Source organism: Mycteria americana, chromosome 9 (assembly GCF_035582795.1).
Source record: "Mycteria americana isolate JAX WOST 10 ecotype Jacksonville Zoo and Gardens chromosome 9, USCA_MyAme_1.0, whole genome shotgun sequence".
Classification (NCBI taxonomy): Eukaryota; Metazoa; Chordata; class Aves; order Ciconiiformes; family Ciconiidae; genus Mycteria; species Mycteria americana.
Window position 1 is genome coordinate 16,034,102 of NC_134373.1, and position 14,804 is coordinate 16,048,905.

The 14,804-nt window shown below is 46.4% G+C and overlaps 1 protein-coding gene across 5 annotated transcripts in view; it reads right to left on the minus strand.

The window, feature by feature from the left end:
* Positions 1-3,224, minus strand: part of ABI2 (abl interactor 2) — a 69,147-nt gene extending 65,923 nt beyond the window's left edge. For 4 of the 5 annotated variants that reach the window (XR_012777026.1, XR_012777025.1, XR_012777024.1 and 1 more), the window contains exon 1: positions 3,047-3,223. Coding sequence is in view for 1 of the 5 variants with exons in the window: in XM_075511463.1 (XP_075367578.1) it covers positions 3,047-3,163 (117 nt within the window). In the remaining 4 variants the exon portion in view is untranslated. Of the gene's footprint in view, positions 1-3,046 lie in introns of all 5 variants that reach the window. The other variant, XR_012777027.1, reaches the window with a different exon arrangement.
* Positions 3,225-14,804: the final 11,580 nt, after the last annotated feature.

Here is a 14,804-nt window from a genome sequence, read left to right on the forward strand (position 1 = left end):
TGTGCTCTGCTATACTACTGTATCACAGACTCAAGGGAAGGGTAACAATTTATGTAACATTCCCTGTTGCTAAAGTAATGGAGCTCACCAAATATCAATCATAACTTGGATAAACACTGCCAAAATTTTAAAGAATGGATTTTTCATTTCAGAAGCAGAAGTCAAATGAGTTGCAGTCACCACAACTCTACGACTATGAACTAGCAATTTCCACATGTAAGAGATTACATGTTCAATTATTTTGAAGCTGCTATGATGTTGCTAACAGGGGGAAAGAGAAAAAACACATTCACCTTAGCACTGAACTTCAAATTCTCTATTAAACTGACCTATGCCTCCACTGACTTTTGAAACGATTTCTGTACTTGACAATAAAACCTTGGAGCACCAACTGGCACAAAAAGAAAAGGGAGTGGCTTGTCTACTGACAAATACAGGCCAACGTAATGCCTTCCTTCAATGCCCCCATCACCGCACTGCCTATCATCCTGCAGATCAAGTTCAGATCTCAGTCACGTTCTGAGCCTCCTCTAGGAGATCTCAAGAATATCCACAACAAAACCTTCTGTGAACAATGAAACACTGAAGGATTACAGCAGAATTAGTTCATCTTCACTACATGACTTTCTGGTCGATTACTCTTCCATACGCTTCTGAGCAATCGCAAGCCCACCTTCACCACAAAATCCAAGGCTACTGTTTTTTAATATAATTTGGACTTAATTTGACATAATAGTTTTGGAATAATAATAATTATTAGAAGCAAAATCACCAATATCCAACTAACCAATAGTTACATCTATTTACCTATTCCCACTCTTGCAGAGAAGAAAAAATCAGCTTTGTATACAGATCCTGTGCAGCAGTTTATGTAGCTCTGGCACCGTGAAGGTGGGGTGGGTTCACTGACATTTCTTACTAGGACACTCGCATCACTAAATCCAGAATCCCCTCACACTGGACCTCTTCTCTACAATAATCCCACTCTATGGTCTCTCAGCCAATTCCAAAGGCCAGAGCCTATCGCCTGGCTGATGTCCTCCATTCCCCACTTGTTTAAAATTTAAACATGTTCATGCTGTGACCCATACTGCACCTCACAGTCAACACTCACAACACAATTCCATTCTTTCATTCTCACCTCCCCCTTAGAGCTCTCTGTTGTCACGATGCTTGGATAAATTGCCAACACTCGGGGTATTGCTGTGTGGTGGCCAGAATCCATCAGGCTGACCAAGAGCACCTCATTCTTTTCCTTCACTCACCATCTGCCTGTATCCATCTCCTATTATCTTAGGCTGTCCTTACGGACTGTATGCTGCCTGTGGGAATAACCATCTTCTTTCATTCTCTATTTGTACAAAACAGCATGGAGTCCTCCTCTGTAGTTTTTATCAGAACAATAAAAGTGGAGCTGTTCAATACAGATTTTATAAACTTTGGTTTATACGAGGAACACAAAAAAAAGTCAGAGAAAGAACAAAAAACCCAAACTACATCCACTTCTTCCTATCCGGTTCTGCCTTCCAAGACTCCTCTCCCCTATTCCAGAAAAATCAGTTTCCCAGTTTTCAAAGAAGCATAAATTTAAATACATGTATGTCAGGTTATGACTGTAAGAAAATATTTCAATATGTTTCACTTAAAGAACGTAAGTCACACTAATTCAACATAGGAAAAGTTATTACATAATAAAATACAACTATATAATTTCACTGTAACTGACATGTTTTGTAAATGACCCAAAATATGCAAAGTCTTCTCCCTAAAGGACAGTTGGTCATTCAACAATTCAAAAGAAACAGTCAGAGCTTTTTTACAGGGACATTTTAAGTATTCTCTGTCACTAGTTAAATATTCTTTCCCATTTTCGCTGACAGAATAATCTCACCACAGATCTCATCCCTACTTGCCCTCTAGAAACACACAAGCACTCTCCACCTAGGGGACTGAAAGCAAAAATAAAACTGGGACCCTTCGTACTTCTCTCAACGTTGACACCACAAACCCATGTCCCCCTCCTTTCTTTCCTACACACTCAGACCCTTCTTAGGAATGACCCACAACTAATGGTTTGGTGGGGTGTTTTTTTTTTCTTTTTTTTTTTGTTTGTTTTGGGGGGAACTCTTTCATTTAGCCCTACAATCACTATCAAAAGTAAACTGACTGTATTTTGCTTCTCTTCCTACGAAAAAGAGAAAGAAAGGAAAAAAACAAAGTCCTAACACCAACCTGGCTTCAGAGCGGTCACCACAAAAATTGCATGCTGCAGTAGCAACTTGTGCTTGATCTCTTTCTCCTTAATTCTGTATCATCTCTACTACATCATGCTTTCATCCTGCACCTACCACTTGGTAGCTGCCCATCGTACCGAATACTGCAGCCCTGCTTGGGAAGGGAAATATAAACCGACAGGCATATCCCAATTAAAACATATGTCATGGTGCTCTAAATTAACAAGCACAAATACTATATTTACAGGAGTCAGATATCCTCGGTTTATCACATCATATCAGTGCTGTCAGCAAAGGAGAGTGGAAGGTGGGAAGGGAACGAAAAGGAGCGACAGGGACACACAATCCGAAATAAATATTCAACACACTCACAAAGTAGAAGGAATTTAATTTAGAAATCAATTAAATATTTAAACACCTCGTCACGCCGGGGTAGTTCATTCTGGAGGTGAACCAGCTTTCCTCCTCCCCAGGCTGCAGCAGCCAGTGCCACCCGCCTGTCACCCTCCCGTCGCCAAAGGGACGGAGGTGCCACGACCCCGCTCCCCTCACCCGCCCGCCCCACGGCGGGCCGAGGGCGCCCGGCGACCCCGGGACCGGGCAGCGGAGGCAGCCCCACAGCAAGCGGCGGGGGAGGACACGATCCTGCCCCGCCGGGGCTGCTCCATGCCCACCCCCCACCGCCGCCGCCGCCTCCTCAGCGCTGCGCCGCCGGGGCCGCCGCGGGGCCGGCGACCGTTAGGCGGGGACAGCGACCGTTAGGCTAGGACAGCGACCGTTAGGCTGCGCGCGCCCCGCCCCGCCCGCCGCACCTGGATGTAGTTGGTCTCGCAGTACTCGGCCACCCGCTCGAGGTTCGTGTAGCTGTCGAACAGGGCCCGGCGCCCCCCCGGGATCTCCTCCTCCAGCAGCATCTGCAGCTCCGCCATCTTCACATCCTCTCACCCCGTCCGTCCGTCCGTCCGTCTGTCCGTCCCTCCTCCTCGACCCCTCCGCCCCCTGCTCCCTCCGCGCGCGCGCTCGCGCCGCACCCCCCCCCCACCCCACGGCGCTACCCACCGCCCGGGCCCGGCCTCGCGCCGCGGGCAGGGAGCGCGCCAGACCCCCACCGCGGCGGGGGCGGGGCGCGGCCGGGCAACACCTCCTGCGCATGCGCCCGCCCCCCAGACCCCCCCCCGCCTCCCCTGTGCCCACTTCCGGTCCGGCAGAGCGCGGCGGGCGATATCCGGGAGGAGCGGGGTCTGCCGGGAGGGCCCGGCCTGGGCAGCGCCTCCGAGCCGGAGCGAGCCAGCTGGGGGGGGGCCGGGGCCCTCCCGCCTTCTTTGCCGCGAGCATCTCGTAAGAAAAGGCGCTGGAAGGAGCGGCTCCTGCGTTGTTTTGGTTGGGTTTGGGGTTTTTGTTTTAATGGCCGTTTGCAGGTGGGGGCCCGCCCCCCGCAGTCTCACCCCGGAGGCGGCAGCGAGCGTCGCACCGAGCTGTTGCCCTGGGGGTTCCCCCCCGGCACCAGACCTGGCACCGGCCGCTGCGGCGTTACTCCGAAGGGCCAACACCAAATAATAGTGTGTGTTTTCATTTTAGGAAGTCTTGGCTTTTTTATTTTCATCATTTTGCATTAATTTACTCAGTGGCAGCTTGCTAGCAGCGCTGTTTCCAGAGCATAGGTCTAACACCACATCTACTGATCTCACTGGAAGCTTTGTCTTTGAATACAATGTGAGCTGGGGTCAGACCCTCATGCTTTTAATGTAGCTGCTGCTCAGCTCTTCTGATCAGCAGAGGAAGAACAAAATGTTTCTTTTGTGCAGATTCCGTCTGAAAAGCTGCCATTGTACAGGGGCGAGAGGAAGGGTAAATTCTCAGCCGCCAAGTAGTCAGCTTTTCAACTTTAACGGAGAAAAGCGTATAATGAAGGGTCAGCAGAAACAGAGTAAGGACAGCCTCATGGCTGAAGCAGAACACTGAAGCCATGAGTTAGGAGGTCTGTTTGGTCAGTTCCTGGCTTTAATGCTGACTTCCTTTAAGTCCCAGGCAAGTTGCTCAGTATCTCTACAGTTGTGATGAAAATGCCCAACCTTAGAGGAATGTGGAAGACTTCCCCACTGAATTCCTTCACCTGAACCTAAAAGTAGCCTCCCTCCCACAGAAGAAAAAAGTGATCAGCCCTCTCAGCAGAAGTGTCTCCCAGCTTTCTCTAGAGGAGCTCATCTGTCTCTTTGAAATGAACTGCAGCTGTGATTACTCACCTCATGTCCCCATGAGGCTCCACAGAGCTACTGCTGCCTCTGTAGTGCAGCCCTGGGTTATTTGACATCCCTTACATACTCATACTGACACGACAGCCTGGTATTTTCCCAGCCTTCATGTTACAGACAATTCTGTTGTAGTCACCAGCTAGAGACGATCCAGTGCTGCAGTCCTTGTACACCAACCTAGTACCGTAGGAACTGTTGTTCTCATGCCTTGAAAGCTGTTGCAAAGGCATCCAGCTAGATATGCCTGGCCTCCAGGTGACTTCTAGAATTACAAACAGATTACAAACACCTGGTGGGCTCAGGCAAAAAACATGTAGTCTTTGGGTCCGTCCTTTTAAGTTTCTTCCCTTAAAAGAAAAATAAGATATAAATCCCTGCCCTGAGCGATGTCTGCCTGGAGACATTTTCTCTTAGCTTGCTTAGTTCTCCCATGTGAAGGATGAGTCAGGCACAGGGTTCATTATACGGCTTTAAAAACCCTCATGTGCAAAGCATTTTTCACCCATTTTTAAGTGTGGGCTAAAATTCACAACTTCAACTACTTGATTGTGTGTTTTAATTTTTCTACAGGCAGTTGAAGTGCCAAGGGTAATTCATATTTTACAGCTGTAGTAGTCTTAATCTCACAAAAAAGGCTTAAGAATCACAAAACTCTCTGCTAGAGACCCCCAACCACAATGTGTGTGGGAGGAGGGGTGGCTACTCAAGAGCACTCATACTCTGTCACCTAGCAGCCACGCTCCTGTGCAGGGCTGTGCTAGCGTGGTGTCAGGCTGCCTGCAGCTCTTTGCAATGGATACTGGCACTCCCTGCCCTAAAATGACAAGGACTGAGGAAGTGAGTGTCATGCAGCATGGCTCTTGGTGCCCTCTTCCTCCAAAGTTTATAAACCATGAGTTATACATCCAAAAATACTGATTTTGCTGTAGTTAAAGAATAAATCCTGGTTGTCAGTCCCCCTGCTGAATGCTAATGCATCTTTTTGGAGAGCCGATCTGAGCCTTTGCTGCAAAGGCTCTAGGAAGAAAAGCCAACCAAATCAACTCACGAAGGGCTGTTCTACAGTGTGGAGCACCAAGCCTTGTCCCACACTTCCATGAATCAGCCATGGCCAGGCTTCCACCTCACCCTAAGGCCTGCAGCTGATGAATAACACTGTCACACTTTGGTAATCGGCCCCTCCTCTACAGTAGCTTCAGCTTGGACTCTGCTCATGTCGCTGCTGCTGCTGCTGCAGCTCCAGCGGTTGCTCACACCCACGCTCTCAGGGCTCTTCACATTTGTGCCAGGCTGGAGGCAGGCTGAGGCTTTCCTTCTCTCTTCATTCATTTGCTTTTCAGGTGTGAAGTCAAGCTGTCATTTGGCAGCTCCCTAGTAAACCTGCATGATCTTTCTCTTGGCAAAAGGAGACAGCTGTCAAGATGTAAAGAGGAAGGTTCTCCAAAGATGCTGTTAGGAGTTTTAACTTGGATTAGCAGCACCAGACTGTAAGGAGGGGGAACTGTTAACTGTGTCATCTTCTCTCTGTGCTTTTGGGTGCCACCAGGGCCTGCTTTCAGTGGAAACCTGCGAGAGCCCATCTGCTCTCAGATCTGCACTCAGCATCAGCAAACCTTCTTACAAGGGAGCTCCCAGTTCAGGCACCTCTTGACCTCTCAGTGGCCCTGCCGGCGATTTTTAGGGTGTAAGAAAAAGCATTATCTGAAATATGTGCACACAGCTGTTCATCAGAGTAGCTGGACTAACCTGTCTGCATAATTAGGTGCTTGTTATCACAGCATGTTTACATTTTAATAGGGTACTCTTTTGTGGATTTAAATTTAAATATGAAGAGCCCTCCTGTCAGAATAATGGCCATCCTTATAATCCTCTGTACACATACCAAAAATAATTAGAAATAGTGTTTAAATTAGATCAACTGAATGCAACTACCACTTCCCTAAATTTACATAAATGACTTCCCATCTGTCAATTGATGTGCTAAACTAATTTTAAGTTTTTATACTCCCTCAGCCCTAATTACAGTATTACACACTTTAACTTTTCCAACTTTTTTTTAATCCTGTTGTGCAAGATTTTCCCTTAGTATCTTCAACACTGGGAAGCAAACATATTTTCCACCTAAACATGCTGTTCAAACAGTCACCATAAAATAGAAAGGCAAGCATCTAGCTGGAGACTCCAAATTGGAGGTCAAGATCCAAAAGCACAGGGAGACCACGATTCTTCCAAGTTCTCTCGCATGCGTTAGGTTTTTACCTCTGCCAATCACCCAAGGGAGTCCCTTGCTCACAAAAACTTGCACAGACAAGCAGATCCTTTGGTCATGTGCAGTCTTGCAGCTGGGCACTTTGTGTACATGTCCCACATACCACACTTTACATTACCAATTCTTAATTAGAGAAAAGTAATAATGGGGTAGCTCAAAGGGCACCTATTTTTGGCACCACAGTAAGAAATCACAATCAAAAGCCTCTTCCATTTTCTTTGCTATATGGAAAACTGCACAATCACCATATCGGGGTATGTGAGTAAACATCCCCTTTAGACAGATGACCAGGTCAGATCTTTCACAGATCCTGCTGCAGGTTTTCACTTAACTTGTGTAAATAACTCTGCTCTAGTTTTATGAGGATCTCATTTCTGAGCATTTTTCCCTTAAATTTTTTTTTCACATTTTGTCAACGGTAGAAACAAAAGCCGAAAATCCCTGTGCTTGCTGCATCACATGGAGCTGAGCAGATTTGCAGCTGGATAAAGGACAAAGGACTCTGACACCAAACATACAGTCATGCGTACTGATCATATACATAGGCCCATGGCCTTTAGCCAGCAGGTAACATTTACTGGAGGGGTGGGGGAGGGAGGGAAAATTGGAGGATTGAACAAAATAGTCTGTAACTGAAGTATGTACCTTCACTCCCTCAACAAAGTCATGCCATCCTGCTCGCTTCACATAGTACCTGGATCTGCCTCCAGCTGGATGGCAGGTCCTTGCCAGTCTCATAATCCAAAGCACCTGAAGCAAACAGCAGCTTTTTTCACTCCCACGGCTATTCCAGAATGCCAGGGGTGGCCTCCCGGCACAGAATGCAGCTCATACGCGTCCAATGGTGCAACAAATGGTGTCAGGATCCTGAGGCATCTTAAACACTCAACCTCCAGTCCTCACTGTAAAACAGAATGAAAAACCCACACACCCTGCAGCTGCACATTCTCCTCCTGCTTCCCCAGGCATTCAGCAATTTGCTGGGCAATCAAGATTGTAACCACAGATAACCTCTCTGCTTATGAGAAACTGCATCTGGGTAAAGCGCTTGCTGCACAAAGGGTAGGAGAAGTGACCCATGGGGTAGTTAACATCTCATGGAAGTGTTTGCCCTAACATCGCTATTTCAGAACCACCTCAGACAGAGGCAGTGCATGATTGACACCTGATACCTCACAACACCTCCAGAGAGAGACAGGACATGTTGTCAGACTGTCTGTTCTAGGACACGTCTCATTCTAAATACCAAGCTTTTTTTTTCTAGGAATTCAAGTTTTCTCTTGAACTTTATTTCAACACAGCACTGTGTGAGAAGGACAGAGCTAGTCCACGGGGAAAAACTCTCCAAGGGAGGAAGAGGTCAAGCTAAACAGGAAAAATAATGATCTCTCTCTAACATTTCAGACTTTAAAAGAAAACAGGGAACAAATGGTCTCAAAGAGAAGCCAGCACAAAGCACAGTTGCTCATCAGTTTCCCTCCGAGGGTTCAAATGACAAAGCCGTCAGGGAGAGGGGGGAGGAAAGAACAGCTCTAATTTGTTTTTCTTTCCTGCCAGTATTCCTTCTCAAAGATGCCAACCCAGACCAGCTTCCAGTCCTTTCCCACCCTGTCCTGACCCTTGTGGCATCCCCCAGGTAAGGTCTGATATGGCTGCTAAGGAGACAGACCCTAAAGGGTAGATAGTGGAGTTAATGCTCCACTACAGCACACGGGAAAATTCATCCTCTCTCAACTATCAATTCCGGCTCACTACAGACTGGAGGAGATATTACTGGCCTACTTATGCTTTTTTCACATTAGCAAGTTTGCTCTGCAGCTACAACAGTTAGAACCATTCTCTGAGGTCTGTTTCTTCCTGTATGTAATTAAAGTTCAGATTTTTAGGTACTTGCTTAACTCCAGGAACTTGCCCCCTGGAGCTTTTTTAATCCTGTCCTGTTTGTAATCATGCTTTTACCACATAAACCACTTCAAAAAGTTTTTTATGGCCTTGCATATTCTTAGGAGCCACCAAACAAATGTGTGTTGTTCCTGGAATTAGCATAACTCCCTTGCATGGGAAGGATAATAAATCACATCTGTGAAGTCATCTTTCCTCCTTCCATCACACATCTGCTCAAGTCATCCCCTTTCATGAGGCTGTGAAGGCTGCTCCTCTTTGCACAGCTTTTGTTCACTATCACAGTTTGCATCTCTCTCCTTCTCCTCACTGCTCTGTCCTTCTGCTTGGCTAACACATGGGAGCATTTCAGCCCTTTCTCTCACCCACAGCTATTTTTGACAGTATGGTAACAGCACAAATCTCAACAATGCAGTACTGCCTAACAGGAGATGGAGACTGATGGCTCCCCATCAGTTGCAGCAGCTTCACCCACCTCAGCCTGAATCTGGTTTGACAGCATATTTATGTGCAGAAGGCAGCCAGGCCTCCCCGCGCTGTCTCTTCTGAGAGGGAGCTTAAAGGACTCATTTATTTCAAAGGCAAAGACATCTCTGAATTATATGAGTGAGCTTTTATCAGGAAAGAGTGAGAGCCTAAGCTGTACCCATCCTGCTACAAACTAGTCAAAGTCACAACCGCTGCACCCTGGAATATAAGACAGGACCCAAATGACCAACTACCATGTGTCAGCGCACAAGGTTTGATCTGTCTTACATAGGTATAAGGATTTTTTTCCCCCATCTTTGTCTCTTTCGGACTGGGCTTTCCAGGGGATACAATGGAACGAGGTGTTCACAGCCCTGAATTCAAATGGGGCAGGGTATTTAACCTATTTTGCAGATGCCAACCTTAGCTAACAAGCTTCTGGTGGGTTGGGGCTGAGCTGGGTGTGCAACTGGGGTGTACAGCAGCTTGTGACATTGGTTTCAAGAGCCCCATCAGAGTACTGCTTCTCCAGCTCGGGAATGGGATGGCTGCAGGAGACATCCCTAGCGTGGGGCCAGAGGTGAATGGCTGGGCGGCCACAGGTTGGTCACCCTTCACCTCACGAGTCTGGGGTTGAGCCATTACTGAAGGATAAATAAAGCTGAGCTCTGCTGCTCAAAGTAATCATACCAGTCTGTGCAGATCCCTGGCCTCACACAGAGACTTATTTGAATCAGGAACACCCAGGCAGTTCATCCTCTCTAAACAGCTTCATTCCCTGCTCTATGTGCTCACTACCCATGGGGCCCAGCTACACATTAGTTCCCCTCCTTCCCTCTCCACGCTTTTCTGCAGAATGTATTCGCTAAATATAATCTGACAGCTTACTTTCTCAGGTCCACAGCCTCAACACCCATGCATTGCTTCTCTGTGCCAGAAGCTCTATTTTACAAGTCAAGCCATAGTCTCCCTCCCAGCTCATCTTGCATGAGGAATGAGCACATCCTTGTGTCCTCTCCCTTTTCATACCCATCGCTGTTGTTAGAAGGGGCTCGCACAGCCATTTGCGGTAGCACATCCCTCAAAAATCTAGCAGCCTCAGAGCCACACAACCAAGAGTTAACTCTTCTGGCTGTTTTGTAAATGCCAGCTAACCCTCAGCTCTAATCACGTTGTCCACTTCCACTAGTTCCAGTTTTGGCTTAATTCCAAGTCTCTTTGAAGCCATCATACACGTATGATTTCATTGCGTAAGGGGGCTCTCACATCAAAGTACCCTAGTACGATATCGTACTACCCTTCAGTAACTTTCTGCCTCACCAACTTCAAAAAGTGCCGTATTCCTCCAGTGTGCGCTCACTGAAACGTCATTGAAATCTGCCTTCTAGTTCTACTACCTGACATATTGCGTGGCAAATCTCAAGGGCCTATTATTTATTCCAGAAAAATCTGGTCCTTGTCGGTATACGTGACACCTCCAACCAAAGGGCTCATTTAGCCACTTGCTAGCTGTACTCCTTGACTCAGGAATCCAGAGTTCATTAGAGTACTGAGTGTTGTTTAAGTATATATACATCGCTAGGATAAAGAGATTATTTCAGGGCACAGACTGGCTATCATCTCCAATATGTAGGAAGAGGAGCAGAGGAGCAAACGTATACAGCTGGTGTACTTTTGCTCCTCTACTGCCAATCTGATTTTTCAAGCTGTTTTTATACAAAGGAAACGGCAGAATGGTGAAATCCTTATCTTAAAAAAATGGCTGAGAGCTCAGTGAATTCAGCAGCTCTTAGGATAAAATACCCGCAGTAGCCTTCCCCCTCCCCTGCCTCCTCAGGAACCAGCAGTATTTCTCACAGCTTTCCATTAACTACTTTTATTATCTGAACGTCTGCCCACATGAGTAATTGAGTGAGTCACATCAGCAAAAGACTTGGTGGAGTTTTATGAGGAGGCTGCACTGTAAAATTTTTTTAAATCACAGTTTAATTTACAGAATGAGGATTTTTAGCTGTGGTGACAATTTCAAGACCAGTGCTGCAGTAGTGGGAGAAAGAAACACAGAGGTGATAAGGATTTCCAGTTCTTGAGGGCCATTCAGAAAATGTGATTGCTCAGCTCAGTTTACCACACTGGAACAGTACAGCTATAAAATATATAAAGGCTAATGGAGGATGCACGTTTGCAGTATTTTTACCTTTACTATGTAAAAGTCACCATCAAGCTTCCTCAAGCACAAAAGAGGTTCACTATGAACTATGGTATATATATAGAAACAGGTCCTACCTAGTTATCACTGCTGGGATATGAAACCAGAGGCCTGATCCAGCAAATCCTCTGTATCATTTCTTTTTTCTTTGCATTATGGCAATACTAGACTTACAAAGACATCTAGGCATTTAAATAGTCAAGTAGGTGCTTAATGCGATATTCAAAATCCAAACACCTAAACAGCTTCAAAAAGTTGGTTTCTAATGACTGAAAGCCACAACTAAGATTTAAGTGCAACTGTGCTAGGCCAATATATAAAAGTCAGTGGTATTCATGCAATCACCCAGCATAAATAATAGTCACAGTCATACAAAGGTTTGCAGGCCCAGGCCCACGCTTGAGGTTAATTTAGAGCAGTCTGTTAGCAAGCAATCAATTTGCTCCTTCCTTTTACAAGAACAATACCATCAAATCAAGGCGCAGGCTCCGGCAAATTTGATAGTCCTTCAGCCATGCAGAAGTCATAAGTGCTTCACACACCCTCTCTGTTCCCAAATACTTGCTCACCAGTGAGCGTGGGGCGGCTGCAACCATTGGTCCAGTTGTTTTCCATCACATGCGACAGTGTATTCTTGCAGGCATCCCTGTCAGCTCCCATTAACTCACATGGCTCATTCCTCTGCTCCCAAGGCACCTTTCCTCCATTCAGACTCCTGGAAGAGCTTGCAAAAGCAGGACAGCCACCTCACAGAGCCAGGGCACGTTCAGAAACCAATCTGCCACACAGTGGGCAACCTCCTTTCTCCCCAAGCAGGAGAGTAGCAGGTGGTAGCCAAGCTGCCAGAAGGCAGGGCTTTTTGGCCTGGAAACTATTTGTGGAAGCTTAGAGCTGTGTGAGAACGCGCATACCTGTTGCAACAAGGCAGCAGTTCTTCCGCTCCCCCGCACAGCAGCAATCCATTTACTGCTGTCTAACAGCCATGGTGCCCCGAACCCCGTCATTGTACCAGGCTGAGGTACAAGCACCCGAGGATGGAGTAAGAGTCAGCTTGTGACATACTGGATACTGAAGGCTGCTGAGCAGGGATTGAAGTTGCTGCATTTCTGTTATTTAGGTGTTGCAGAGTTCCTGCATCTCCCGGGGTTCAGCTCTAAGGCAAATGCATGGAGCTAGAGCATCAGTGTGCAGCACAAAATACCAGTGGTCTTAAAGGAAGGGATGGAATAAACATAATACTTATAATCAATAACTCCCAGCTAACAAGCCCTGCGTGAGCAAGTCAGTTGCTTTTGAGTCCAAGAAACTACAAAGCCAGAGTATGCATTTTCATGTTAGTGATGACATGAGGGCATAAATATTATTCCCAGAATTAAAAATAATGTATCTGAGAACAGTGAATTAGGATCCAACAGTGACATGAAAAGTGCAGCTTATTTCCATGCTGGCAGTAGGCTTTATCAATGAAGATGTAGGGAAGTTGACAAGGGTAATAAAGTCGCCTTAGCTAGATCTGAGCCTTGCTTATTCTGTATCAGGGTCTGGGCCAATATGAAACAATGCTACCAAGTGCCAATTTCCACACTTTGACAATATGAACTTTGCTTTTTCTGACACCCTTATTTGCTTCCCCTCTCTCACCCCAAAAGATAAACGACCAAATATGACTTACTGTTTTTCTCTTACTGTTCCAATAGATTTTTGTTCCTTTCCTGGATTCATGGCCTAGGGAAATTTGGTCAGGGCAAGAGCCTTAATGGGTGAATAGCACCTTCTCTTTTATATATGACCATTCATTCCCTCCCAGCCTCCCCTCCCCAAGGCTTCTGAACACAAAGCACTTGTAGGAATCATTTAGTCTATTGCTGAAACACAGTCCCTGAGCCAGCAGATACACAGCACTGCTGGAGCATCTCGTTCCATCAGTTAAATTAAAGAACTAAACCGAGCTGATGGCTGGGCCCAGCAAGCTCTCTTTTAGAGAGGATACCCAGGGCCTTCTGCCGTAAAGCTCTGAAGGGGAAGATGATCGCTTTACCCTTGCTGCAGTGTCTGAGTCATTACTGAGTTGGAAGCGACTGTTAAAAAAAAAAAAAAGCCTTTTTTGGTGAGACTAGAAAGTTGGCAGCCAAGCAGGCACAGCACTGGATGTCTCACTGCCAGGCTTGTGACAGAGCTGACCTGCCTGGATGCCAGCAGGGAGGTGGGAGCAGAGCGTGCCAGCGCCCGTGAGTCGCTCGGCACTGCAGAGACCACAGCAGAGAAGCTTCAGAGAGGTTCAGAGGCGGCCCCAGCACTGATACCCCATATAAAGAACAAACATTTCCTGCCTAATGGTGTCACTGGAGCATCACTTGCCCACCTGCAGCCACGTTTCACTGTCGTCGAGGTAACCGAGACACCCACCAGGGACACATTTTACCTGGTTCCTCTGCCCTTTCAGTTCTACATCCTCTCCTCTTTGGCCAAGGCAAAAGGCCTCAGCTGCCTTATCACCACTACTATCACTTGTATGTATGTCAATTGTAATTAAGATTTTGCTCCAAGTTACACTGGTTTTAATGGGGAATCCTGCAAGATTTGTCCTTGTGACTTTTTACTGGCCTAGCATTGATCTATTTAAACTACTTTTCCCATTAAAGAGATGATCAAGTGCTTGTGCCAAGATGTTGGTGCAGATACAGAGCTATGACTGATGCTTTTTGCCTCCTGCAAGCAAGGCTTTTCTTTACAGGAGCATTAACATCAGAGCAATTGCATGTACTTCATTTATCTTGGGTTCAGGCTCCTCTATAGAGGAAATAGGAATGACCTGAAAAGTAGGGGAAAAAATTCTTTCCACTCCAGCCCTCCCCCAAATCTTTTTGTGGGAAACACAACTGTGTTTTGAATGCTAAAATTCACACAGATTTAAAAATACTTATCTTCAAGGAATGTTGCCATGGAAACCCTTATCTTCTCTCCTTCCCCACCCTCCATATGTGAGGAACATTTTCTTCGTCTTCTTTTTTCCTGCATGTGGTAGTTCCTCTTCCCCGTCTGCTACCGCCGAAAACCTGGCATTGAATCCTAAGAGATGTCAAACAGGCCTTTTGTTTAGTTGAAAAGTGATTGCTAAAAAACAGTCCTGAGCTCAACTAGAGAGAGATGCCAAGACGGGTACATATTCTCAGGCTCTAGAGAAAGATGCCTGGAATATTTGCCAGCAACTCCTGCTTTGGACAAGTGGAAAGAAGCAGCAAGAGCTGCCACGGTAATTACAACAGTTCCACTTCCTGGTGGCATAACCCACAAGTGATGAAGATTTTCCTGCTCATTAGAAGCCTTTTTTCCCCTTCCCTGTCACTCTTGATAAAAGGGGTAGGGAAGTGGGTGAAGTTCTGTATGCTAAAAGTGCTTTCGTGAAGGTACTGCTCTACCCCATTCCTCTTGCCCTAAAGCTACAAGAGGATCCAAGCACGGGAAGGAAG